This window comes from Raphanus sativus, chromosome 5 (genome assembly GCF_000801105.2).
Source record: "Raphanus sativus cultivar WK10039 chromosome 5, ASM80110v3, whole genome shotgun sequence".
In the NCBI taxonomy this organism is placed as follows: domain Eukaryota; kingdom Viridiplantae; phylum Streptophyta; class Magnoliopsida; order Brassicales; family Brassicaceae; genus Raphanus; species Raphanus sativus.
In genome coordinates this window covers 28,049,605-28,076,012 of record NC_079515.1, presented here as the reverse complement: position 1 = coordinate 28,076,012, position 26,408 = coordinate 28,049,605, and the positions used below count along the sequence as shown (strand labels likewise).

The following is a 26,408-nucleotide window of genomic DNA, read 5'->3' as shown; positions in this document are numbered from 1 at the left end:
TATTTTTTTTTTTGGTGTAAATGTTAAGAACATGATTGATATACTGTATACCTGTGTAGAAGTAATTAATTAAAGATTGAGTTATTCCTGAACTTCTTTGGTTTCTGCAATTAATTTATGATTAATAGCAGGACACTATGATGAGTTTAATTAGAGTGACAAAACCTATTCAATTTTATATGTTACCACATTGTGTATGGGAAAGGAAATATGGGAAGGATCAGTTTACGTCGAGGAGAAGGAAAAAAGATTCACAACTTGTGTATCATGATTACTCTATACTGCGAACGTTGAAAAAATAGTTTGCACTGTCAACGTCATTTGCTAATTTAATCTTTAATGTTGTCTTGTCGATTATTTATTTATTTACTTTGTTCATGGTTTCCTTAAAAAAAAATATTTTTTTTTGCTAAAGAAAATCTTTTTTTTTGTAACTTGAAACTCTTTTTTTTTTGCCAAACGAAAATCAAATTCTAACCTAACCCCTAATAAATGATTTTTACTTTATACTATGTATATAATTTATTTTGTGTTGTTTTCTTTTGTTCAAATACTGAAATTTATGTTTGTTAAAATTTGAGATTCCTTCCGTCTTCGAGCTTTTTGGAAGCAGACTTAAAGATCTTAGTTGAATTAGGAGTCACACTATATTTATAGAAATGTTTGGTTTCATCACCCTCTGTCCCCACATGTCACCCAGTTGATCATATCACATGGTCTCTAGACAGCCAAAAGCAAACAAAGCAAAATGACTAGTACGTCATAAAATCTCGGCATATAGTCTATCACGCCATTAATATATACGTGTAATCTTATATATTTGTACATTTTGCGGGTCCAAAAGGGCTCATGAGTTCCATAGGAGAAGCAAATATACAGTTGCTTTTGCAATTGTTCATACTTCATACGAATCATACCCAAGCCGAGATCATTTTCGGGAGCAGTAAGTGTGAATTATTAGATTTGGTTTGACAATATAAGTAGTTTGCTAATTAGTGGTTAGTTAAACTGTTGTTTAAGTATTAATGTTCACATTTTTTACCAAGATAAATAATCGGTTTGTTGAATGTGCAAATACTTGTTGAAAAAATATATATTTTCTTTGAAAGGAAACATTCCCTGCTATTTATTTTCAATAATTATAAAATTTCATTGTCGTCAAAATATTATGCAGCATGCTTTTGATTGATATTCTGCCCCTCTTCAAGGAATCAATAAGAATATATATTGCTTCAAGTAATCAAATATCATAGTGATGACAAGGGGTAAAGATCTTTACATTTTATATAATATCGATCTTGTATACTATGCAAAATGTAAAGATCATGTTGTTTCGTTCAAACATAGGTCGTATGATTTTTCAGGGCATGTTCAGATTAGTAGTCTAATTACTAAGGCATCTCCATCCCCACTCCATAAATGGAGTAAAATATGAAGTTGAGATGGAGATGGTCTAAGAAGTCTCAAGAAGTAACCATAGACAGGATAAGACTCAAACCTGAAGTTGTATTAGCTAGAACGACGACGTATATGACCAAAACGTCAAGACTAATCGACGGCGTTTCATTAAGGGTATATATGTTATTTCGAGAAATGAAAGGATCAAAACGAGAATACTAAAAAAGTTGGATTTGTGGAGAGAGCTAAATTTCTTACGAACCCTAAGCTAAATCGTCTTCTTCTCGGTCACGAGAAACGCGGTCGCCATTGATTGAATCGCACTTGGAAAGGTAACGACGACATAAACCTTAATCACAGATATCTGCATACACTCTTCCCGTTCACTTTCTTATCCGCTCTTGAATTGTGTTTATATGATTTGCATTGAGCCATTAACAAATGTGACAATCTGTATTTGTGATCGATGAGCTTAGTAGAGTTCTTATTGGATGTGTGAATGAATATATATGGAAATCGAAAGTGATTTGTTTTGTTTTAGCAGATGGAGAGCGCTAGGTCAGACCCAGAGCTTGATGACGACGACTTTAGTGAAATCTACAAGGAGTACACAGGTCCTGTCACCACCACTACCACCACCACCAATGTCCAAGAAAAACCTAAACTTCCTGAAGATGGATGCGGTGAACAAGAAGAAGAAGAGGAGCAGCAACAGCTTCCTGACCCCAACTCTGTACCAACCGATTTCACTAGCCGAGAGGCAAAGGTGTGGGAGGCTAAATCCAAAGCTACTGAGAGGAACTGGAAGAAGAGGAAAGAAGAAGAAATGATCTGTAAGATTTGTGGCGAGTCTGGTCATTTCACTCAGGTAACTACTTTCCTCTCTCTAAAAGTTAACTCCTTTGTAGCTTTTTATTAAACTTTTCATTCTCTGATTGTTGGCTGCTTGCTTATTTTAGGGGTGTCCATCGACTCTTGGTGCAAACAGAAAGTCTCAGGAGTTCCTCGAGAGAGTACCGGCTAGGGACAAGAACGTTAGAGCTTTGTTTACTGAGAAAGCTGTGGAGAGGATTGAGAGCGAGACCGGATGCAAGATCAAGATGGATGACAAGTTCATTATCGTCAGTGGCAAGGACAGATTGATCTTGAGGAAAGGTGTTGATGCTGTTCACAAGGTTAGAGAGGACGGCGAGGTTAAAACTTCTTCTGCCGCCTCTCGCAGGAGCAGATCCAGGTCGCCTAGACGAACTTCTGTCGGTCCTCCTCCACCGCGTGCTGCTCCTCCTCGGAACCCTGAACCTCAGAGACAGCAGCAGCACATGCCATCTTCACATGGTTCGTCGAGTTTCTCAGAGCGCTCTGGAAGGCAAGAGAAGTTTGTGGACAACCGTGTGCGTGAGGAGAATCGTGTTCGTGAGAACCAGCGGACTCCACAAGGTAGGGCTCTAGGATACAGGATACCTTAGAGAACTAGTTATTGTCTCCTTTTTTTAAGTCTGTTTTAGGAGGAGTTGATTGGTTTTTTCGGTTAATTTTGGCCGAAAATGTACTCTTCTTTCTCTTTGTTTTGCAGCCAAAAAGGTAAGTAAGTCCTTATGTTCAAGCGTTTTGTACATTACTGAATTAAATAAATTAGTTACTGAAGTTTTTACCCTTCCACAAGTCTGCATCCTATTTGGTCTGAGTGGATCAAAGCAGTTAACATTATTATTATTCGTTTTATGAAGCTTATGGTAGTGACAGAGGTCGGAGTCGGTCCACACATTCGAAATCCCCAGGGAGGCCACGTTATAGTGGATGGGATAAACCGTCGTATGAAAAGCAAAAGTATGAGGTGAGTGGTTACAGGTCTGAAAGATGGGAACAAGAGAGAATGGGTGGTGGAGGTGGTGGCCCCAGAGACATTCAGATGAGTCATCAGTTTGAACGCCCTGCTTTCCCTCGGAGTTTAGAAGAGCTAGAATTGGAATACACAAGAGATGTGATGGAGCTTGCAAAGAAACGCGATAAGGAAGAAGATGAGGAGAACAACAAGCATCGAGAGGTAAGAGATCCAGTGACTGATGTGTTCCTTTTAGATTCAAAACCGTCACCTCAGACATATGGCAATTCCTGCAACTATGAAACCCTAGTCTCGTTGTGAACTTCAGCTTCTGATATCAATTTGTGCGAGTTTTTAGACAATGCGGGAACTGAGAGAGAGTTACATGAAGAAACTAGCTGGGCTAAGGGGTATGAACGCTAAACAATGGGAAGAGTTCCTTCAAGTCGATGCTCAGAGACGTCAGGAGCAGCAAGCAAGGCAGCAGCAAATCTCTGGTCCGAGTTATGGTGGTAGTAACTATAGACAGTTTCCTTATGCTGAGTTTGATGATGGCTACTCTTCCAATCCTCCTCCTCCCTATGCTGGAAACAATGTGCCAATGGAATCTGAAGGAAGATATCCTCCCAACCATGTGAAAAACTATCCTTCGAGGCATCAAGACAACAACTATGGTGGGTTCCAACGCCAGAGGCGTGAAGACTATGGAAAAAACTTCAACCGCTATTAGACCAGTGTGGTCAGCTCTTGTTTGGTAAGTTCCCTGTTCGAAGACAAGTTAGTAATATGCTGCTCTGGCTCCTGGAGATTGTTATGGTTTTGATCAAAGTGTAGTGGCTTCTTGAAATATCGCATCTTTGTTTCTCTCCCTCTCTCTACTTTGTGGCTTAACAAAAGCTTTCTGAAAATTTCAGGGTTTTGCTGGAACTGGGTTACTACTACAAACAGGTGAGACCGAGGTTTGTAAGCAACTCTCGTATCTGGCATTGTTGAATTGATATGATCTGTATCCGTGCAATGAGCACCGTTAACTGTTAGCTATTAGTATGTTTCTTTGTTGTCTACATTCAAGAGATTTCTTACTTCGTGGCGATGAAACCATTTTCATTGATATCATATAGTTCAAGCCTTTAAACACGCAAGATTTTTTTTTTACAGTTAAAGCGTTATTTCTTTAAGAGTTGTTGGGAATGGTTTCTGTGTGGTCAGTGAATAAATTGTTTCTCGTGAATAATGAAATGCCTCGTGAATCTGAGAAGTAGAGACAGCTTTTTATCCTGCATGCATTTAACTTTAAGTCTCTTCGTTTTCCTCTCCAAAAGTGGTTACGGCTTTTGCGTTTCCCTTGTACGTCTATATAAAGACTTAAACATATCTACATGTTGCTAAAAAAAAAAACATATCTTCACTTCTTCCAGAGATGTCTTCTTCGGTTGTAGATCTTGGAGTAGCTACTATTAGAACGACTGTTACAAGAGAAACCAGCAAAATCAACCGTCTTGTCAAGACATTCTTGACAAACAACCGTGAAAAGAAAAAAATAATTGGTCTCGACACAGAACGAGCGCTGTATGGAATTAGGCAAAGTAAAACCGTCTTGCTCCAGCTTTGCGATGGAAACTGTTGCCTAATAGTTCAGCTCCCCCCTAATGATCTTAATCTTCCCGTGTCGCTCTTCAATTTTCTCAACCTCCCTGGTTTCACTTTTGTGGGGATTGGATTGGCATAGACAAGTCACTTAAGATGCTGGAGACTGAGTTTGGTTTGACCTGTAAAAATGCTGTTGAGATCGGAACCCCCACGCGGAGCCTGATGGCCAACGAGATAGCTCATTTGAAGTATACGATGGGTGATATTGTTCAGAAGGGACATACAAGCCTAGTCTTGGGCGATTGGGACGCATGGGATCTCAACAAGAACCAGATTAAGCTCGCAGTCTCGAATGCTTACTTCGCTTATGGCATGGGGAACATTCTGCTGGATTACTAAATCTAAACATTGTTTTTTTTTTCTGTTTCCTTTTTTGTCTTTCGTTATTTTCTTCAGTCTTTTGCATTCAGGGTTTGTCATGGTACTATCTACATCATCTTAGCCACAATTTTATATATTAACATTGAACTTAGAAATGTCTTTTCTGTTTTAGTGATCATAATACCGAAGTGAAACGAGCACCTTCAGTTCTTTTTTACGTATTAAGGTTATGTTGCGTTTTAGTAATAAAACCATTTCATACTATACTACTCTCCAAATTTTACAGACACTGTCTGAACAGATGAACAAACGTAACCAAGTAACCTAGGTTATTAGCTAACCAGGCCTCGTAAATAAAAGACAGGCTTACTATCAGCCCACTTGAGTACGAAGCCTAGGTTGGCCTTCCAAATATTTTGGGCTGAGGAAGAATATTTATAATGATTTGCGGTTAAATTAAAAATTCAATAAAACTTTAGCCACCGCCTCTCTCGTTTAAAAACACGCAGCCAAACCCTAAGACATTCATAATTTATCCCATTCCATTCGTCGTTCTTCCTCTTTGACAAGTCGTCATGGGTACCGAGAGAAAGAGAAAAATCAGCTTATTCGATGTGATGGACGATCCATCAGCCCCGTCCAAGGTCTCCAAATTCAACGGTCTCGGCGACGGCGGAATCAATAAATGGAACGGGAAGCCATACTCGGCCAAGTACTACGAGATACTCGAGAAACGGAGAACCCTACCAGTGTGGCTTCAGAAAGAGGAGTTTCTCAAAACTCTAAAAGACAACCAAACGCTAATTCTCGTCGGAGAGACTGGTAGTGGTAAAACCACTCAGGTAAAAAATAAAGTTTCAATCTTTTCTTCCAAATTCGATACGTGGACTTAGGAAAGATGGTAGCTTTGATTAGAGTATGAGAATGCTAATAGTTGTTTTTTTTTGGTTAATTGTACAGATTCCACAGTTTGTTATAGATGCTGTGGATGCTGAGTTCTCCCATAAGCATAAGAAGTGGTTGGTCGGATGCACGCAGCCTCGTAGAGTTGCAGCTATGTCTGTCTCCCGCCGTGTTGCTGATGAGATGGATGTTGCTATTGGTGAAGAAGTTGGTTACAGTATCCGTTTCGAGGATTGCAGTAGCCCCAGGACGGTGCTCAAGTAAGCAATTGAATTGTCTCTTAGTTTTTAGCTTCTCGTGTTTTGTAATTTGGAACTAACTAATCATGTTTTTTTTTTATTACTTAGGTATTTGACTGATGGTATGTTGCTAAGAGAAGCAATGGCTGACCCGCTTCTTGAGAGATACAAGGTGATTATCCTCGATGAAGCTCACGAGAGGACTCTAGCTACGGATGTGCTTTTTGGTCTTTTGAAAGAGGTGTTGGGTAATAGGCCTGATCTTAAGCTGGTTGTCATGAGTGCTACTCTAGAAGCTGAGAAGTTTCAGGAGTATTTTAGCGGTGCGCCTCTGATGAAGGTTCCCGGTAGGCTTCATCCCGTGGAGATCTTCTACACTCAGGAGCCTGAGAGGGATTATCTCGAGGCTGCTATCAGGACTGTTGTGCAGATACACATGTGTGAGCCGCCCGGTGATATTCTGGTTTTCTTGACCGGAGAAGAGGAGATTGAAGATGCATGCCGCAAAATCAACAAGGAGGTTGGTAATCTCGGGGATCAAGTGGGGCCTGTCAAAGTTGTGCCTCTGTACTCCACTCTTCCACCTGCGATGCAGCAGAAGATATTTGACCCTGCTCCAGAGCCAGTGACAGAAGGTGGTCCTCCTGGGAGAAAGATTGTTGTCTCTACCAACATTGCCGAGACTTCTCTAACTATAGATGGGATTGTCTATGTCATTGACCCTGGTTTCGCTAAGCAAAAAGTCTACAACCCACGGATCCGTGTTGAGTCATTGCTGGTGTCGCCGATATCAAAGGCAAGTGCTCACCAGAGATCAGGTCGTGCCGGTAGAACACGGCCGGGAAAGTGTTTCAGGCTTTACACAGAGAAAAGTTTCAACAATGACTTGCAGCCACAGACGTATCCTGAAATATTGAGATCGAACCTTGCAAACACGGTGCTGACTTTGAAGAAACTGGGCATAAACGACTTGGTGCACTTTGATTTTATGGATCCCCCTGCCCCTGAGACACTGATGCGAGCCTTGGAGGTTTTGAATTATTTGGGAGCATTGGATGACGACGGAAACTTGACGAGAACAGGTGAGATAATGAGTGAGTTCCCCTTGGATCCGCAGATGGCAAAGATGCTCATAGTCAGCCCTGAATTCAACTGCTCAAACGAGATCCTCTCGGTTTCTGCGATGCTCTCAGGTACACGTCCTTCACTTCTTTTTATTTTATCTGTTCTTGTCATCCTAGGGTAGGTATGTAGTAGATGTGTGGGTAGGCTTAAGCTTGCTACTAGTTTCCATTGACATGCTTGTTATAATTTTATGCTGCGTTGCGTTACATGATGTGCATGAGTGTCTAGAGTTAAATAGTCATGAGTTAGGTTGTCATCAGCAGTCTCTAGTGAGGGTTATGCGTACCCCCATAAGTAAGTGCTGATGATAGTTGCAGTTTCTCAGTTATTCACTCTCATGACGGTATCAGTCTCTCATGGCCTCTTCTATACATCTGCTGACCTCTTCTTCCATGGACCCTCTCTCCTGTTATAAAAAACAATTTGTTTCTCTAGTACCGAATTGCTTTTTACGGCCTAGAGAGACTCAAAAGCAAGCAGATGAAGCTAAAGCTAGGTTTGGACACATTGATGGAGATCACCTCACTTTGCTAAACGTCTACCACGCTTTTAAGCAACACAGTAAGCTATCTCTACTTTTATTTGTTCTTCCTCTCTTGTTTTTAGCTAAAGGAATAAGACTAACACCCTTTGTCAACAACATGGTTTTCTTGTAGATGAAGACCCGAACTGGTGCTACGAGAACTACATCAACACCAGGGCAATGAAGTCTGCAGACAATGTTAGACAGCAGCTAGTCAGGATAATGTCGAGGTTTAATCTGAAGATGTGCAGCACTGATTTCAACAGCCGCGACTACTACACCAACATAAGAAAGGCCATGCTTTCTGGTTATTTCATGCAAGTGGCTCACCTTGAACGCACTGGCCATTACTTGACCGTCAAAGATAACCAGGTACGTTCATTATAAACCTGTTTTCTAGTGAAGAAGATACTCTTTTTGTATGTAACTGATGCTCTTTGTCTTGCAGGTGGTTCATTTGCATCCATCCAACTGCTTGGATCACAAACCGGAGTGGGTTATTTACAACGAATACGTTTTGACTACCAGGAACTTCATTAGAACTGTGACAGACATTCGCGGTGAATGGTAAGTTCTTGCTCTCTGGTCAGTAATCTTCCTTGGGAGGTTTTTCTTATTATTGAATAAAGTCCTCTAAGCTTTTGTGATGGGATGAATTTGCAGGTTAGTAGACGTTGCTCCTCACTATTACGATCTTATCAACTTCCCCAACTGTGAGGCGAAACGTGTCCTCGAGAAGCTTTATAAGAAGAGAGAAAGGGAGAAGGCAGAGAGCAAGAACCGCAAGTGATTGATCATATCATCCGACACGTCAAACATCTGAATGATTCTCTACTTTGACAATCCTTTCTTATATTTATTCGTCTTTACCGAAACGTTTGTTACTTGGAAGATTTCTATTCACAAATTGATTTTCAGATGTTATCGATAAATCTTTGATTATTTAATAGACCAGCAACAGATTCATTTTTACTCTTAACTAATCGAAGTTATTATCTTCTACATACACACAAGTCAACAGCTTATTACTTGAAACTTAGATATATTAGTCATATCATTAGTACCATGGTGCAGTCACAGTTGACCGAAACTCTAACTCGACATTCTGAACCTTCCGGTCAAGAACATCTGCACGGGACTGCATCCGAGCTATCTCCTTATCCTTCATCACTTTCTCCTTTTTCAGCAATGCTAGTTGTTTCTGCAGCTCAACAATCTTCTCTGTCATTTGTTCAATATCTTCTTCCAACTTCCTTCTTTTATTGTCTCTCTCTGTGATCTCTCTCTCAGCAACTTTTAACTCTTCCAGTGCCCATGTCTGGCTTTCTCTAATAGACAGTAGCTTTTCGATCCGAGAACGAGGTGCTGTAACATCGAACCCGAGTTTCTCTAGCTTGAGAAAGCCCTCTTTGATCCGGTTTATGGCCGTTACTGAATCGTCCACTTGTATATCATTGACTTTCTCTAACAGTCCAGTGTACTTCACCATCGCACCAACCGCGTCTCCTTCACGTGACTCTTCCTCGCACTCCAGCAGTGGACTGAAATGTGGACGCTGTGGCACAGCTTTGAAGATCTCCATTGATTCAAGAACCTTCCAACAGGGTGACTTCTTTACAAACGGCAGAACCATTGTTGAATCTTTCGCTTTAGAAGTTTCCACAACATCGACGTGCTTTTCCACAACAGCATTGAGCATTGGATCACTAGCAGCAACACCTACACGTTATTATGGGCAAAGAATGTTTCAAGAATCCAATGAAACAAATGGCTGCTTTACTTATATATATACATTCAAGTTAAAAGACAACATACAAGTCTTCTGCTCTGTGCTTATGAACTTATGTGGCCGTCCTCTTTTCCTTTTGTTCACGTTCCCTCTCTTCTCTGACTCTTCTTCTATCTCCGGTTTCTTAGTGACCAGAGTGTTCTCACCGATCACAACATTAGCCATTTTACTTGCTAACTCTCCAGATGACTAATGCAGAGACAACACAAAAGTTGTTAATTACCTTAAACTCGCTGATTCAACTTAAGAAGACACTGTTGAAGTAAAAGAGATAAGTAATGTGAACGAAATAAACTAACTCACAACTGGAGTTTGGGGGAGCTGTGTTACACTCTCAGTGACAGGAGGAAGATTCTGCATAGTATTTCCACTAGAAGAGCGTGTGGCCCTCAGTTTTACTCTTATGCGAGTTGAGCCACTTGTTTCTTCAGTTACATGTGGACTCTCCTCTCTATCCAAAACCTAAAAAACAAGAACACACATTCTGATCTCAATGCATGTTCCCCCAAAAAGATGTAAAACAACTAATTAACCTTTTCTTTTGTGTGCCAGACTCCATTTCTCCACTCCATAGATGGTCTTAACTGAGAGTGGTCAAAGTCTTCACTCTTCTTGTTCCGACCCAAAAGCACAGTGTATCTATCTTCACAAAGAACCAGGCTCACTAAACTTGGACACCACCATCCACACTCAAGCAAGGCATCCACATTCTCCATCAACCCAAAACGTCGTCTTAAACCAAAAGAAGGTGGTGGTGAAGGCCTGACCTTGGAGTTAGGAACGTTAATCTTTCTGCATGCATCTTCTTCACCGTACTTCACCAGCAATGTCTCATCTTCATTCTTCTTTATGGTTATAGCCGGAGCCCAAATATCTCCAAAAGGTTCCACCTTTGTTCTCACTTCCACCTTTGTCCCAGCTCTAAGCTCTGACTCAGTCAATAGCTTCATTTTAAAAAAAAAAAACAGAGGAAATGAGTTTTGATAACAAACAAAAGATGAAAACTTATAATAATAATAATAATATTAATAAAAAAGGGAGAAAGAGTTTTAACTCGTTTCTGGCAACGAAACCACTCTTCATCTTTCCAAACCCAATGTGGACGCATGTCCTTCCTTTCAACCTCTATGACATCTGGCTCGTATCTTAGGTACACCAAGAAACGCTGATCCAGAGCTTTGATCACCCAACCAGACCACCAGCCACCTCTATGAGCTGCGTCAATCATGTCACCTTCCTCAAAACCAGCTTCGGGGAAAGGATCAGGCGGCGGAAGGGGACGGATCAGACGGTGGAAAGCGGTGGTGATCAGGGGAGGTGAGTAGTCTTCGTTGGAGAGAGGGTTCAGGTGGAGAACAGAGAGCTTCTTGCGCTTGGATGGTGCAAGGTTTTCTTGGAGAAGAGCGTGGTACCATACATTGCCAGTGGCGTGGTAGTGTTCGTCAGATGAGACTTCTATATAGGAGCCTTTGGATACGGAGAGCTTCTCCTTTCTCCCTGTTGTTGAAAGCATGTTTTGTTATCACTAGAACGAGAGAGAGAGAGAGAGAGAGAGAGAGAGAGATAGAGTTGAGGAGAAGAGATAAAAAAAAAGAGAGAAAGAGAGATCAACGTTTAGTTTAGTGTCATGTCCTTTGAGTAAAGAGGTGTTCTTTATTTTCTCTGCGTTACTAATTATGATTGGATAGGGTCTCTAGGGAACTGTGTGTAGTAATGCCCGCCCATTGGTAAAACAAGTTTAAAAAAAAAACCATCAAGAAACAGTGAACATCTCCTCCAATCACATTTGTGGGGTCACTTGTTGGGATTCGGATATATACAGTACTACTCTCTCTGTTTCATAATAAGTGTCACTCTTAACTTATTTTCTTGTTACACAAAGAGTGTCACTTTACAATTCCAATGTAAATTATACTAACTTTCAGCTGAAAATTAATTGCAAACTGCATTGATTTTATAAATAATTTTATTTATCTAAAATACTATTGGTCAAAGAGGTATAATTAATTACAACTTACATATATTTCAACAACTTTCTTAATCTGTGTGAAAAATGTCAGAACGACACTCTTTAAGAAACAGAGGGAGTATAGTTTAATCTAAATCTTAAGAGGCCGAGTAGTTAAACAACGTTCCCTGATGATCCAACCACAACGAAAATATACTGAGCCCATTGGTTCCAAAGTAAATCACCAGTTTAATACTTCATGGTCTCTAGACATGTTGAAGTTTGTTCCATTAAGTATTTTTAGCTGATTAAGGCCCGTTAAATACCGCCCCGTCATCAACTCACCATCCATCATCAACGTGACGACATCCTTCGCGTCATGTGGTGTTATTTAACTCATATAAAATACCATATGGCATATAGTACCAGCAGCTTAAGCTTAGCTGACTCATATATGCTGAGGTAGTGCTGATTAATTCTTATTGGCTAAGTATATTTTGGGCAAAAGACAAGTTCTAGATCAATATTTTTTTTAATTGGTGATCAGACTTTCCACGAAACACGTCTCACATATTAGCAACACGTTAGATCTTGATCGCGTCTAAAAAAGAAAGATTATCCGGAAAAGTAAATAGACCCTTGTCTTTTTCTCTTTTGGTCCAAATAATTGTATCGATTAAGAGGTTAATGCCACTAAATTATTCGTGACAAAAAATTTAAACACGTAACAGAAAAAGAGAACTGATGATGTGTCATGACCAACCGGTAAAGCTGGGACCCGAGCCCATCTCGGCGACTCCAGATAGATATATTTCTGGGAGGGGTAATACCGTCAATTCAGGAAACGCCAGTGTGGACACGGACAAACCTTTTAAGATTCTCCAGCCGACAAAGTTCTTTATTTCGTAACCCACCCCTTGTTATTTAATATTATTACAGAAACCTCCCCGTTATTTCTGAGATAGTCTTCGGTAGTTGTTGGTAAGTTTCCATATTCCGACGTCGTTTCAGGGTTACGCGCGTCAAAGCTGAAACTCCATCTTTTCGACACGTGGCACCAACAAAGGGCTTAGTCTTAGCCGTGTGTAATCCACAAACTAAACACCGATAATAATCCACATAAGATAGCTTGTTCGACAACATGACCGCCACGTGTACACAATCCCCACCGGTTACCCCAGTCATCCATAACTCGTATTCTTCGTCTATATATATTAGAGGAAGGCAAACAAGTCAGAGAATTTTCGTCTGCGAGAGGAAAAAAAATAAAATACGCTAATAACTTCGAAATTGTCAAATATACTTCGAGAACAAGATAACGAACGGTGATTTTTTGAGTAAAGAAAAAAAGATTCAAAGGGGTTGATCTGGTTATAACTGCTAAAGTGAAATTGATTGTGAAGAAACAGAAACAGAGAGAGATGGTAGCAGAAGCAGAGGTTGTGTTTCAACAGAGTTTGCCGGTGGTTCTGGATATCGACGGAGTTTCTCCCGCCGTCATATCTCCGCTCTCCTCTCCGAAATTGGGTGTCCGTCGATCCACGGCGTCGGTTTCCGGCGGTTTATCGACTTCTCCGGTGGTATGTACTAAAGCTTTCCGACATGTTGTAGATTGTTTTTAATTCTTTGTGAAAAAGATATTTGAATTAATCGTCTATAATTAGCAATTAAAGAATTGAATTAGTCGTCTATAATTAGCAATTAGTCTAAATTAGATTAGTTAGAGAAGATGAATTTATAGAAAAACGAAACGATCTTGGAGCTTTAAACTGCCTTTAGGACAAGACCTTGTTCATGTATGTTTGCGTGTGTTGTAGCAGATATTAAGATGCTCGAATATTTGCTAACTAACTGACTTTGACTTTGGTAGTTATTGTGTGTTGTTAGTACGTCTTGTCTTTATTACTTGTGTTTCATTTGTTTGCTGATATTCTCGATTGAGCATGAGTTTTATTGCTTTTTTATTTTATTTTATTTTTTAAGAAGTTTTATTGCTATTTTTAAATCTGTATTTCCATTGACTGATTAATGTTTTGCTATGTGTATACTTTTTTGGGGGTCTAAAGCAGGAGGACGAATGTGATTCTAGTATCCCGGTTTATATTCCGACCATCCGGTCTGGAAGCTACGCTGATATCGGGCCAAAGAGATCCATGGAAGACGAACACATTTGCGTAGATGATCTATCCTCCCAACTTGGTTGTCTTTTCGAATTGCCAAAGCCCAGTGCTTTCTATGCGGTAACATATATCTTTGCTTCCTTAAACAAAAAAAAAACATAATTGCTATTTTCTTAGAAAATAAAACCTGACTTTGCTTCCTCTTTTTTTAGGTTTTCGATGGTCATGGAGGATCAGAAGCAGCAACGTATGTAAAGCAAAACGCCATCAGGCTTTTGTTTGAAGATGATAAGTTCCCACAGACATCTGAAGTGAACAGTGTTTACGTGGAAGAAGTCGAGACTTCTTTGAGAAACGCGTTTCTTCAAGCTGATCTAGCTTTGGCCGAGGATTGCAGCATCAGCTCTTCCACTGGTACCACTGCTCTTGCCGCTCTTATCTCCGGAAGGTATGTGTGTGTTAGCTACTTAGTTCCTTAAGCTTCTTTCTCCCTTTGTATCCATATAACTTAACTTTTCATGTGCATCAGGATCCTAATGGTTGCGAATGCTGGAGACTGCAGAGCCGTTCTTTGCAGAAAAGGCAAAGCGATAGAGATGTCTCATGACCATAGACCGATCAATCTACCCGAGAGAAGAAGAGTTGAAGAATCTGGTGGCGTCATTGAGGACGGTTACCTCAACGGAGAGTTATCCGTAACGCGAGCTCTCGGCGACTGGGACATGAAACGCCCGCACGGCTCGAAGTCTCCGCTTATTTCCGAACCCGAGATAAAGCAGATAACACTGACCGAAGACGACGAGTTTCTTGTGATCGGGTGCGACGGGATTTGGGATGTTTTGACGAGCCAAGAAGCGGTCGGCATTGTGAAACGCGGCTTGAACAGGCACGATGATCCCGCGAGATGTGCGAGAGAGCTTGTGATGGAGGCTCTGAGGCTGAACACGTTTGATAATTTGACCGCGGTTGTGGTGTGTTTTGTGACGGTGGACCGAGAGGATGAGCCGGTGGTGCCGTTGGAGAAGAAACGGTGTTGTAGCCTGACGCCGGAGGCTTTCAGAAGCTTGAGGAATCTGTTGGATGGCTGATTAGTTTGGTTTAGGTACCATGGTGTTGTTGGTGAAAATGATGATGACGAACATTCTCTTTTCACGCTGCTTTTGTATTTGAGTCGGAGAGAATTTAAGCAGGCAGCTGAAAAGAGTCCTTATTGAGATAATGTGTGTGTGTGTGTATATGATAGTGTGCTTTTGTGTCTAATGTGATTAACAATTTTGTGTACAAAGTGTTGATTGGTGTGTGTATATTGAGAAAAAATAACGAAAAACTTAATTTATACAATTCTTGATCTCAATATTTCCTTCTTTCGAAAAGAGTAGAGTAATAGCCTGAATCTTATTGTTCGCAACTAGGCTTTTAACCATGACACTAATTTTGAAATTGTTATGCCATCAGGTTGAAACTTGCTGCTAACTATTCTTGTTTGGTTATTTGTAACTGTCTGATTACAAAGACGTCGATGGGATGGCTGAAAGTGTGTTATTGTCTGATTAACTAACCCGTGTAAGCATTGGGATTTATGGTCTGGATGTAGATATTCTGGTCTTTTTGAATCATTAAGATTTAGTGGATCATGGATAGGTTTTCTATTTGTAAAACAATGGATTAGAACATTTTAAAGTTGCCAAATTATATTCGCATGATGTTCATATTAAACACGAACTTTTTTTGTTACTGTGATGAAAGCCAAGGTACATCAACTTTTACTCTCTAGTGAATAGTTAAGACAATACTATTTATATTTTGAACGATTGATTCATAACTAGCATTACTCATCTAAAATGTCAAGCTCTAGAGAGAACATAGGATACAAACATGATCCAACTTGCAACTAAAAACAATGCCAACATCAGAAACAGATTAAAATTGTGGTGAAGCTGTTTTTTCATCCAATTTGCAAACCAATCAATATTCAAATACGATGGATGGTTGAAGATATTGCAAGAAATGTATTTCAGACTAATCAAAGTACCAACATAAACAAAAGAAAAAACCAAAATCCAGACAAAACCAAACCAAGTTCAACATCGAATCCATTACATAATACGACAAAAACGCTTATAAACGTTTAAGCAATCATGCCTCAGCTCCCTCTTTCTGGTAAACGTAAGTGAGCCCACACTTACCACAGTAATGACGATCGAAGTGACTCGCCATAAAAGTTCCAGCGCCGCAAGTGGCGTTAGGGCACTCTTTCCTCAGCCTCTGCACCTTGCCGGATCCGTCGACCTTGTAGAACTGGAGCACCGCGAGCTTCACCTTCTTGTGCTTGTGCTTGATCTTTTTCGGCTTGGTGTACGTCTTCTTCTTCCTCTTCTTGGCCCCACCACGGAGACGGAGGACGAGATGAAGCGTCGACTCCTTCTGGATGTTGTAGTCGGCGAGAGTGCGGCCGTCTTCCAGCTGCTTCCCGGCGAATATCAGTCGCTGCTGGTCCGGAGGGATCCCTTCCTTGTCCTGGATCTTGGCCTTGACGTTGTCGATGGTGTCGGAGGACTCGACCTCGAGGGTTATCGTCTTACCCGTTAGGGTTTTCACGAAGATCTGCATCTTTGCGGCGGGGGTGCTAACAGACTGTTTGAAACAACGGCAAAATGAATGGGGAGGAGGATTATGTAGGAGAGATGAAGGAACGCTAGGGTTTTGGACTCTTCTATTACCTATCTACCCTTGCAAAAATTAAACTAACTGGGTTTGAGATTGGGCTTTTCACTGAATCTCCTTAGGCCCATATCATTGTAAATTAAGAAAAAAAAATTAAGACTGGAGATGCAGGGAATCGAACCCTGTGCCTCTCGCATGCAAAGCGAGCGCTCTACCATATGAGCTACATCCCCGATTGAATTTTGAAGATAACTAATACTTTGTTAATCAAACAAAGTTCAGGTAAATTGGATTTTCTGTCTCCGTTACTTCTTGAATCCATAGCTAGTGATATTGGAGAAAATTGAGGATTCAGAGATAAGCTTGGTGAGTCAGAGAGAAATCATTACATTTATTATTTTGGCTTATATGGTTTCGAAAGGTTGCTATTAGATCTTTTTAGCATCTTTATACTCGTATATAATACTTGTACAAGAGTAGTTAGAGTCAGGGGGCGGTCCTGTAATAACTGAGGTCATAAGCAAAAAAAAATGGGGGCTCATATAGAAACAAAAAAAAAGTGAGAAAATGAGAAGAAGTTCAAACAATGGTAGACAAAACTAATATTTTTTATATTTTCTATGTTAAATGTGGGTCCTAACAAAATGATACTTTTATTATAAAAGTTTTCGAACTCTTTTATCGGCAACATTTGCTTTCGAACGTTCGTAGTGTAAAACTTTTAACAAAACTTAAAACGACTGCTAATAATTTTTTTTTTAAGAAAATGGGGGCCTTGCAGAGTTGGGGGCCCAAGGCCTATGTTTCAGTATGCTCTGCTCATAGAGTAGCCCTGTAGCTGAGAATACTCTTTGGTTTTCATTGGTTTTGAACTCTTTAAAACAGCTCTGTTACCGCGGTTAAGGTTCCCTTGTCTTCTGTATTCGTTGTTAGCACTGTTGAACTACACTTAATGGTCTTAAATTCAGTAACCCATTAATTGAGACCCATTAACTATTGGCTACTATATGCAACATAAGAATGGGTGAAAAAAACATCAAATACATCTAAACGGACCGAACCCGTATAAACATCACTACACAAGATCATGATATATAGTTGCGTGACCAAAACGTATAGTCTTTTGGAAAATTAGATGGGCAGTGAGGAAGTTTAGACGTATAAGACATGATGAAAATTGATTGGAAGAAATTAGGAAAAACGGAAGAATGTTTCATCGTGGAAAACAAAAACGGCCAGACTTCCGTTGAACGAGGTCAAAGTCAACGTCAAAAAAGAAAGAAACGGACGTAAAGGAGACGAAGCAGGAGACTTTCCACTAACCACAGTATCCACCACTACTCAACTACTGCCACCAAGGCAATCACCACGTCTCTCCACCAATCATTACGCTCTGTCATCAAATTCCCGAAACTACCCTCCCACTCGATCATCACGACTCGCCTCAACTCTAAGGGTAAAACCGTAAAATCACAACCACTTTTAATAATATATAAAGGCGAGAGGAAAAAGGTTACAGTTACTATAATAATAATTGAAAGCCCTATTCACCAAAAAAAAAAAAAAATTCACCAAAAAAAAAAAATTCACCAAAAAAAAATAATAATTGAAAGCCCTTTTGGCACTGAAGTTGGCGGCGATGAACGCGGCGGGCGGAGGAGACTTCGAAACGAAGACAGCGATGGTGGTAGCGCCGGCGGAGATGGCCGAAGCTCAGTACGTGAGGGCGAAGACGGCGGTCTGGTGGGACATAGAGAACTGCCAAGTCCCTAAAGGCGTCGACGCTCATGGGATCGCGCAGAACATTAGCTCGGCGCTGGCGAAGATGAACTATCTCGGTACAGTCTCGATCTCCGCCTTTGGCGATACGAATCGTATCCCTCCTGCGATCCAACAGGCTCTTAACTCCACCGGAATCGCGCTCAATCACGTCCCCGCCGGTGACTTTTTATTTAAACCCTAATCACATGCCTTTAGGTAGCTATTATGTTTACTTATCGTGTTATGTGGATACTGTTACAGGAGCGAAAGATGCGAGTGATAAGAAGATTCTAGTGAACATGTTTTGCTGGGCGCTTGATAACCCTGCGCCCGCGAACTTCATGTTGATCTCTGGGGATAGAGACTTCTCTGATGCTCTTCACCAGCTGAGGTTGAGACGTTACAACGTTCTCTTGGCGCAGCCTCGCAAAGCTTCCGTGCCGCTTGTTCACGCTGCGAGGACCGTGTGGCTCTGGACCAGCTTATCGGCTGGTGGAATGCCTCTCTCGAAAAGCGAAAGCTTGCAGCTTATCGCCGACGCGACGCTAACAACAACGCAGGAGTGTGTTCCATCGAGCCAAGCTATGGATTCAAACAAATTCAAGGGTAAGTACCTTCCGAAACCGTTAAATCAACAGCCTCCTCCTCCTCCTCCTCCAGCGCGTCAGCAACAGAATAGTCAAGGGAAGCTGATTAAGAAACCTCATGAGCTTTTTAGAAGCAGCGAGCCGTCTTCTTCCACCACCATACCTGCTCCTCCCATTTTGCCCACTACCAGTGTTCACGCTTTCACTGGTAATAATGCGATGAGTAGTAATCATCAGAATCAGTACAATTATGGTCCTAGACCTGGTCCTTATCCTCCTAGGCAGCCTTACCCTAACCCTGATCCTTCTTGGAACAACGGAGCTAACAACCCTAACTACTATCCCAATGCTTCCAGGCCAGGTGCTCCTAATATGCGACCGCCTTATGGTAATGTTTTCCGTCCTTATCGGCCAGAGAATCTGCATCCTCCTATGAATAATGGTTTCCGACCAATGCCTCCGAGAAATGACGGTCCTAGGTTTATGTCTCCGCCTGATCTCAGCAACCTAAGCGTGTCTCAGTATCCAAGCCAAACTCAAACTCAGAATCGTCCTAATTTTTATCCTCAAGTAAGACAGGAGTTCAGACCAAAGATGGAATCATCATCATCTTCTCTTAGCCTAAATGGTACAAATAAAGTTTATCTTCCTCGGAGTAGTAGCGCCCCAGTAACCAGTGCTACTACAACCACAGTGAACACCAACTCCACCACTCGTGGAGTCTCACCTCCTCAGCCTCCAATGGTTACTTCTGGATCTGGTTCCAGCAATGGTATGTGGGGAACAACCCAAGAGGGCCCACCACAACCAAAACCACCCTCGGAATATGTTCAAGGCCTTATAGGGGTTATCTTACATGCTCTAAACATCTTGAAAACCGAAAAAGTTAGTCCCACCGAGCCTAATATCTCGGATTGCATTCAGTATGGAGATCCAAAACATTGCCGTACTGATGTGAAGAAAGCTTTAGACAGTGCAACGGAGCATCAAATGGTCATGGTTGTAAATATGGGTAAACAGAAGCTTTACATTGGCAAAGATGAACCTCTATGGAACTGTGTAAATCCTTTAGGGGGCAACCCTAAGAATTACCCAAAATCAGTCTGGGATAGACTTGAAAAGTTTCTAACCTCATCTTATGGGCGGGTGGCGTTTATGGCAACACAGTGCAGGTCAGTAAAAAAATTGTTTACTTTATGTTGTAGTGAATCATTTCTGAGTATATTTTCTTTCTTGTTTGGATCTAATATTTAGGTACGAAGCTGCACAGGTTCTGAAAAGGGAATGCCTAAAAGAGTATGCTATAGGTGACATAGTTCAGATCTTAAATATAACAGCAACCTGTAAGAAGTGGATTACTCATAACCAAACAGGATGGAAACCAATTACTGTCAACCTTGCTGTTCCAGAGACTACAAACAAGAAAGCTACTGAAACCGTGACAGGTATCCAACCTGTTGCCTGAAATCAAATCTATGTTCCTTGAAATGTGGTAGTAGCCTATATGGGTACCACTACTTTGAATTATCAAACATAGATCACTAAGACATGGAAAATAGTGTTTTCCATATCGAAAAACTTCAGAACTATGATGATTCTTAAGTCTGGAGTACTAGTTACCTTAGTAGTAGTAGGCACGGTTTTCTTCTTTTTTTTTCTTTTTCATTTTACTATCGTCTGTTCATTACAAATGAGTCAAGGCTAAAAATATGGGGGATGGTAAAGGTTCGGACCTATTGGTTATGTATTAGTACATGGTTGGGTTCTATAAAAATCTTAGTGTTGCTCTCAAGAAGAAAGAAGATTTGCTCAGTTTCATCATCTCAAGGATAAACAAGTTAGTGGAAGAAGCGACGTTGATTTGGGAATCTCTGCATCACCTACGTTGCTGCAGTCTGTTTCTTTTGGTCTACTAAGATTAATAGAATTCTACTGTGATATGGATGATGGATACTATCTGTAGCTTCGCCAGTTTTTTTTTTTTATTTACCTGCGTCTTATGTTGGTTGTAGTCTGAAGACTCTGAACTACGAAGCTTCATTTTCTTTATATGAATATTATGTTTTATGTTGGTCCAGGCTCTTTATAATTTATAAATAGCTATAGAATCTTTTCTAAATCTAACTTATATAGGATTCATACAAGGAATAGTACCGCAAGGATGAAATTTGAAGCAGATAGACGCCTTATGCTTTGATTACTGGTTTGTTGAAGGCTTAAAGCTGAGGTACTCTACATCAGCGTGTCTCACTTTTAGGGCCGAATAAGAAAATAATATCTTAATTCAAACTTATACTGGATTCTGTTACGTTCTTCTACTTTAAACTATCTGACCCAGTTAATTCCTCACTCACACCATCTTTCACTGAATCAAGTATAATAATACAAATACAAAGTACAGAAGCCGAGTCCTTGTGTATGTATTGCTATTCAAATTACAACAAGTAGAGGAATCACCAAGCAGATAATCCCTAGTTCCCCACATTCCTAGGACTTCAAATCTTAAAAGAGTTACTCTAACCTTACATCCCTTTCGAATTTAACAAGAAGTAAATATATCTCACTGTTGGCAGCTCTCACTCAGATTCAAAGAGAGGGACACTCTGAATCAAGGAAGGAAGGGATTATGAGAGGGGAACGTCTGTTTTTGCATATTGTATGCCCTGCAAATGCCACACCAATGATGATAAAAATATTTATTAAGAAAATCTCACAATTTTTAAAGTATATGTAAAAGTCCAGAGAGTGACCTGACCTGTTAGCTTTGATTCCACCAAGACCGATGGTTCCAAGGACGATCAAAAGGAAAGGTGCACCGATCAACCACGCATTACCTCTTTTGGCATATGCATATGTCCGCGGGACTCCCGTCCTGACCACCCTTGAATACACACCTTATCAAAGTTACAACAAAATTAGGAGTCTCATCAATGTGTAACAAAACGCCCACCACGCTTAGTCTTATAACACATACTAAATAGTTTTCAGACACATTTTTTTGATTACCTGATCTGGAATAGTGTTGGCCTTTAACATCACCTACAAACAGAGACCAATATGTTGAACTTAGACAGCTTCCTAGAGAACAAAGTTTTGATCTGGAATACGTAATGATGCTACATTCCATAGGTTGATATAAAATAAACAGAGCAAAGTCCATCTTTGTCCATCTACTACCATTGATTCTTATATTCACCGGTTTGAGATTTTAACCAAAGGAAAGGTCGAGTAAATTACCAAACTCAAGGCAAGAGTAAGCTTCGGATATCTGCAAAAAAAAATAGAAAAGTATTAATTTGTTTTTTTTTTCTTGTGAGAAGAGAATAAATTTAAAAGAATAAGAAGAAGATTATGACTCACAGATTTGAACTTAGACTCGGCACGGAGCTTCTGATCATCAGGGAACAGGTCAGGGTGTGATTCCCATACTTTCTTCCGGTACGCTGCTTTAACCTAAACCCAATTATCAAACCATGCGATCACCGAATCAAATTATGGAGCCAAAACCTCTAATTGTAGAATCAAAGCTCACGAATCAAAGGTGAATAGGGAGTAAGAGGAGGAAGAAGAACCTGAGAAGGATCGGGACGAGAATTGGGAGGAAAGCCCAGCAAGATCTTGGCTTCCTCCTCCTGCATTTTCCCGCGTCCCCCGAAACGAGTCGCCCTTTCTCTTTCGAGTCGGTCGACTTGTTTTTTATTACACCTCATTTTTCGTTTGAGCTCGGCTTGGCCACGTGTCCGTCTCACGACCAGTGATTTCTTGATGATAAAAGTAAATTTGAATCTAGATGGCTTTGATTTAGAGTTTAGAGTAAAAGTGTCCACTGATATTCTATTTCTCATTTTATAATTGACTTAAAAAATTGATTTTATTCTAAATATAAAATAAATTGTTTTTTTCATCACTCTGTTTTTTCAATTTAAAATAGTTTATTATTAGAGTAAACTCCGATAGAATTACTATATTTTAAAGTAGATAATAGAGTAAATCATTGGAGATAGTATAAATGATTTTCAGTTATAATATTTTCACACATATATTTACAATCAAACATGTTATTTTTATTTTCGATCTATGATAATTTTAAAATTATAAAAACATTAAAAATAATTAAAATAATTTTAATTTACCAATCATAATTATTAAGTAACTAAAATTATAAAAATATTAAAAGGTAATTAAAAATAATTTTAAATATATATTTTTCGGGAAGGGAAGGAGTTTAAACTTTGAATTATTCTTTTTCAATAGCTAGCAAAACTACTTCAGTTAAACCCGTATTTGCATTTAAACGAAAAACTAAAATACAGCAAAAAATAATATTAATTTCGAAACATTGCCGTTTCACCTGAAATCAACCCGCAAACCCCTCGTTACCATATGTTGGGTACACCTAGAAAATTTAAAAAAACAAATCTGATATGTACCACCAAATATAGATGAACTATAAATACATACACTCAACATGATCTCTCTGTATCGGAAGCTCTCTCTCCTTCCTCCGGACCCGATCCTTTTTTTGTCTCGGTCCATAGGAGAACACACGATCATGATCACTCCAATCAAACTAGCCTTTCTCCTCTTAACCCTCACAGCAACTGCAACCGCTGCACCCAAAGCCAAACGCAGGAACTACCTTTTCACCCCGCATGCAAAAGCAGTCGCGGGAATATGCACCGTCGTCGTAACAAACACGAGTCTATGCTGCAAAACCCTTAAACACGTTCCTACCAATGACCCCATCGAATTGATCCGAGCGTTAGCGGCTGCGACTGAATCTTCAGTGAAAAGAAGTGTAACTTTCCTCTCCGAGATCAAACCAAAACACAAATCGAACGCAACCGCAGCTGCAGCGATCTACAGCTGCCAGAAAAACTTGAACTACGCGTTGGAAGATTTCGCCGAGTTTTGGAACGCTACGGGGAAAGATGTAACGACGTTGGCTCATAACTATTTCACGTGTAAGAAGACGTTGATGTCGATCATGGGGTATCACTGGACTTGTTTGGATGATATTGATGATAAGAATCTGTTGAAGGAAGTGGAGACTGGGATCAGTGTTGGGAAGAATCTAAGCAGTAATACGTTTGATGTGTTCAATGGTTTGAAAACTATTTTTAAGACGTTTGGTATTAAGGTGAAGCTTAACGAGGAAGACACTTCGCCCCAACCCCCACCATTGTCGAATTATTACTTCTGATTAAATGATCTGGATGTAATAATTGATTAATATCATCGTATAATGCCTAAAGCGTCGTGTATGGTGTATGTTCTAGGTTTTATAAATGTACGGACGGATATTCGAGATGATTGGAAAGGATATATATTAATGAAATGTGATCTTTATTTTTTTTGTTGATTACTATTTGATAGATTTTGATGACTCAAATAAAGACACTTCCGCAGTCGTTTGTTAGTGGGGAAAATCATTTGTAATAAATGCGTTTACACAATAATTAACTTGTGACAGTTTCACTTCCAAGTTTGCATTTCATGTGAATATAAAAATTGTTTTGCTATATGACTGTTTTCAGACTCGTTGAAAGTTTCTCAACTTCCAATATCAGCTTTGGATTCTATATTGGAGATCACGGAAATAGTGAACCGTTAGATGATTATGGAAACGTTAGCGCATATGCTCTCGCCCCTGACATTTCCACCTTCACAGCACTGGATAGTCTCCGGTTGATTATCCGCGACGGCTTTCCCTCGGAGAGCGGCTTTTGATCTCTAGGGTTAAGTCATTCTCTGTTCAAGATTCTTATCATTGTTTCCAGCCATCACGACTGGGGGACGTAAGGTCGATTTGACGAGCAATAATGTAGAAGGACTTCAGGATCTGTATGGTCCAAATCCTATGTTACGTTGGTGATGAAGAATCAGCAATATTGGAAGCTTGAACCGCGTCGAGATTGACAATTGGGTTATATGGCGTTTTGGTTAAACGGCCGGTTTAATATTACTCATGGTTCACAGTTAGGTTAACACCGGTTATCAGTTGTAACTACCCTTGCCTAATATAAAAGCAAGGCTCGTGAGTTGTATTAAGACATCAGAGAAAGATAGATTGTACTAGGGTTACAAACTTTAGGTCACGGCCGTTGTGATCTTGAAAGAGTTTAGTAATTTGCCTTGCCAGGCCCCAGAGACGTAGCCACATCGGTGAACTCTGGGTAATCAATTAATCTCTGTGTGTGCTCCTGTTCTTATTTCGTTTTCTCTTTCATTCTTTGCGTATTCGTGTTCGTGAGGGTTATTCCGTGAGAGTTACGTTTCGCGACTTGTTCAACGTCGGTTTGAGATTGAACAGTTTCGCGGGTTCATATCGAACATTAAAACGAACCTAAATCATAACAAGTGGTATCAGAGCCAACGTTTGTTGATTCAAAGTTGCTGAGCTTGGACTGATTGAATCAATAGAGAAAGCACGAATTGAGGTTGAAAGGTTTGATGGCAAAGGATATTTCTCCTTGTGGAAGAAGCGGATGCTTGCTCATCTTTCGGTCTTAGGGTTGAAGGATGTGTTGTTGGAGCAGACATCAATTCCGAAGTCTGAGATGAAGAAAGACGAGGATGAAGATGTGTTTAAAGAGAGGCTGCAGAAGGAAGAGTCGGAGAGGTTGCAGAGATCTGAGAAAGCGATGAATCTTATCATCCTTAACGTTGGCGATCACGTACTGTGGAAGATCGAGGCGTGTACTGACGCTGCATCGACTTGGTCAACGTTGGAAAGGTTGTATCTCTCTAAGTCTTTACCTAACAGGATACACTTGCAGCATAAGTTCTATACGTTTAAGATGAAGGAGTCTCAAACGATTGATGAGAACATTGATGATTTCTTGAAGATAGTTTCAAATCTTTCAAGTGTCAATGTGCAGGTATCTGAGGAAGTTCAGGCGATTCTCCTGATGGAATCACTTCCAAGTCAGTACAGTTACTTGAAGGAAACACTCAAGTATGGAAGGGAAACATTGTCCCTTGAGGAAGTCATGAGTGCTGCTAGGTCGAAGGAGCTAGAAATCAAGGAGTCAAAAGACAATAGCTCTGGTTCATTGCAGCAGAATGGTGAAGGTTACTTTGCTCGTGGCAGACCTGATAAAAGAGAGAAGCCGAGTAACAGTGGTAGGAAGGACAAAGGGAGATCGAGATCTGGCTCAGGTTCTAGACTCAAGTGCTGGTTCTGTAACAAAGAGGGGCACATGAGGAAGGATTGCTATGCTCGTAAGAAAAAGTATGGTGATGATGAATCTGGAGAAGCGGCTGTTGTAGTGGATCATAAGGATGATGCCTTGTCTGTATCTGACAATAGGCATGATGATGAATGGATTCTCGATTCTGGTTGCTCCTATCATATGACATCAAGACGAGATTGGTTTAATCAGTTTCAGGAGCTTAGTACAGGACAAGTGTTGTTGGGAGATAACAATGTTGTAGCAGTTCAGGGAATAGGAACAATAAATGTGAAGGCCTATGGAGGAACTGTTAAGGTTCTCACAAATGTGAGGTATATTCCGAAGCTCAAGAGGAACTTGATTTCCACTGGTACTCTGGACAT

At 40.3% G+C, this 26,408-nt stretch overlaps 9 protein-coding genes and 1 non-coding gene across 14 annotated transcripts; 6 read left to right on the top strand and 4 right to left on the bottom strand.

Moving 5' to 3' along the window:
- Positions 1 to 1,576: 1,576 nt before the first annotated feature.
- Positions 1,577 to 4,375, top strand: LOC108805075 (uncharacterized). Of its 2 annotated transcripts, none has more exons than XM_018577029.2 (6): positions 1,577 to 1,730; positions 1,943 to 2,266; positions 2,358 to 2,835; positions 3,126 to 3,442; positions 3,579 to 3,974; positions 4,135 to 4,375. In XM_018577029.2, exons 2-5 carry the CDS (start codon positions 1,943 to 1,945, stop codon positions 3,948 to 3,950), a joined length of 1,491 nt encoding a protein of 496 aa, XP_018432531.1. In that variant the 5' UTR covers positions 1,577 to 1,730; the 3' UTR covers positions 3,951 to 3,974; positions 4,135 to 4,375. The 2 variants fall into 2 exon arrangements, with proteins under 2 accessions (XP_018432531.1, XP_018432532.1); XM_018577030.2 differs by having other exon boundaries at positions 1,591 to 1,730; positions 1,940 to 2,266.
- Positions 4,376 to 4,519: 144 nt separating this feature from the next.
- On the top strand, positions 4,520 to 5,385 carry LOC108805076 (uncharacterized). Its single transcript, XM_018577031.2, is given in 2 exon segments — positions 4,520 to 4,937; positions 4,940 to 5,385. Coding segments are annotated over 2 exon segments (567 nt in total). The 5' UTR covers positions 4,520 to 4,640; the 3' UTR covers positions 5,210 to 5,385.
- Positions 5,386 to 5,684: 299 nt separating this feature from the next.
- Positions 5,685 to 8,953, top strand: LOC108862430 (probable pre-mRNA-splicing factor ATP-dependent RNA helicase DEAH2). Of its 3 annotated transcripts, XM_018636558.2 has the most exons (7): positions 5,693 to 6,033; positions 6,152 to 6,354; positions 6,442 to 7,526; positions 7,894 to 8,019; positions 8,115 to 8,353; positions 8,430 to 8,548; positions 8,645 to 8,953. In XM_018636558.2, the coding sequence occupies exons 1-7, from the start codon at positions 5,767 to 5,769 to the stop codon at positions 8,769 to 8,771; spliced, it is 2,166 nt and encodes a 721-aa protein (XP_018492060.1). In that variant the 5' UTR covers positions 5,693 to 5,766; the 3' UTR covers positions 8,772 to 8,953. The 3 variants fall into 3 exon arrangements, with proteins under 3 accessions (XP_018492063.2, XP_018492065.2, XP_018492060.1); XM_018636561.2 differs by lacking the exons at positions 8,115 to 8,353; positions 8,430 to 8,548; positions 8,645 to 8,953 and having other exon boundaries at positions 5,685 to 6,033; positions 7,776 to 8,010; XM_018636563.2 differs by lacking the exons at positions 8,115 to 8,353; positions 8,430 to 8,548; positions 8,645 to 8,953 and having other exon boundaries at positions 5,685 to 6,033; positions 7,784 to 7,979.
- A 64-nt stretch (positions 8,954 to 9,017) lies between these two features.
- On the bottom strand, positions 9,018 to 11,367 carry LOC108862433 (DUF724 domain-containing protein 7). The gene is made up of 5 exons (XM_018636567.2): positions 10,825 to 11,367; positions 10,304 to 10,714; positions 10,074 to 10,232; positions 9,797 to 9,959; positions 9,018 to 9,700 (listed from the first exon to the last, which is right to left on the bottom strand). Exons 1-5 carry the CDS (start codon positions 11,281 to 11,283, stop codon positions 9,039 to 9,041), a joined length of 1,854 nt encoding a protein of 617 aa, XP_018492069.1. The 5' UTR covers positions 11,284 to 11,367; the 3' UTR covers positions 9,018 to 9,038.
- A 1,584-nt stretch (positions 11,368 to 12,951) lies between these two features.
- Positions 12,952 to 15,192, top strand: LOC108856213 (probable protein phosphatase 2C 49). Of its 2 annotated transcripts, none has more exons than XM_018629976.2 (4): positions 12,952 to 13,298; positions 13,788 to 13,958; positions 14,051 to 14,286; positions 14,368 to 15,192. In XM_018629976.2, the coding sequence occupies exons 1-4, from the start codon at positions 13,140 to 13,142 to the stop codon at positions 14,924 to 14,926; spliced, it is 1,125 nt and encodes a 374-aa protein (XP_018485478.1). In that variant the 5' UTR covers positions 12,952 to 13,139; the 3' UTR covers positions 14,927 to 15,192. The 2 variants fall into 2 exon arrangements, with proteins under 2 accessions (XP_018485478.1, XP_018485477.1); XM_018629975.2 differs by having other exon boundaries at positions 13,785 to 13,958.
- A 640-nt stretch (positions 15,193 to 15,832) lies between these two features.
- Positions 15,833 to 16,497, bottom strand: LOC108857085 (ubiquitin-40S ribosomal protein S27a-3). The gene has a single exon (XM_018631015.2). It carries the CDS (start codon positions 16,446 to 16,448, stop codon positions 15,975 to 15,977), a length of 474 nt encoding a protein of 157 aa, XP_018486517.1. The 5' UTR covers positions 16,449 to 16,497; the 3' UTR covers positions 15,833 to 15,974.
- A 165-nt stretch (positions 16,498 to 16,662) lies between these two features.
- On the bottom strand, positions 16,663 to 16,735 carry TRNAA-UGC (transfer RNA alanine (anticodon UGC)). The gene has a single exon. It is a non-coding gene; the product is annotated as a tRNA-Ala (tRNA).
- A 1,315-nt stretch (positions 16,736 to 18,050) lies between these two features.
- On the top strand, positions 18,051 to 20,921 carry LOC108805112 (uncharacterized). The gene is made up of 3 exons (XM_018577080.2): positions 18,051 to 18,442; positions 18,525 to 20,022; positions 20,105 to 20,921. The coding sequence occupies exons 1-3, from the start codon at positions 18,142 to 18,144 to the stop codon at positions 20,313 to 20,315; spliced, it is 2,010 nt and encodes a 669-aa protein (XP_018432582.1). The 5' UTR covers positions 18,051 to 18,141; the 3' UTR covers positions 20,316 to 20,921.
- A 289-nt stretch (positions 20,922 to 21,210) lies between these two features.
- On the bottom strand, positions 21,211 to 22,499 carry LOC108859416 (protein CAJ1). Its single transcript, XM_018633313.2, has 6 exons — positions 22,423 to 22,499; positions 22,211 to 22,303; positions 22,088 to 22,118; positions 21,857 to 21,889; positions 21,606 to 21,744; positions 21,211 to 21,513 (listed from the first exon to the last, which is right to left on the bottom strand). Exons 1-6 carry the CDS (start codon positions 22,486 to 22,488, stop codon positions 21,459 to 21,461), a joined length of 417 nt encoding a protein of 138 aa, XP_018488815.1. The 5' UTR covers positions 22,489 to 22,499; the 3' UTR covers positions 21,211 to 21,458.
- An 832-nt stretch (positions 22,500 to 23,331) lies between these two features.
- LOC108860208 (probable pectinesterase/pectinesterase inhibitor) lies at positions 23,332 to 24,218 on the top strand. The gene has a single exon (XM_018634110.2). It carries the CDS (start codon positions 23,403 to 23,405, stop codon positions 24,051 to 24,053), a length of 651 nt encoding a protein of 216 aa, XP_018489612.1. The 5' UTR covers positions 23,332 to 23,402; the 3' UTR covers positions 24,054 to 24,218.
- The last annotated feature ends 2,190 nt before the right edge of the window (positions 24,219 to 26,408 follow it).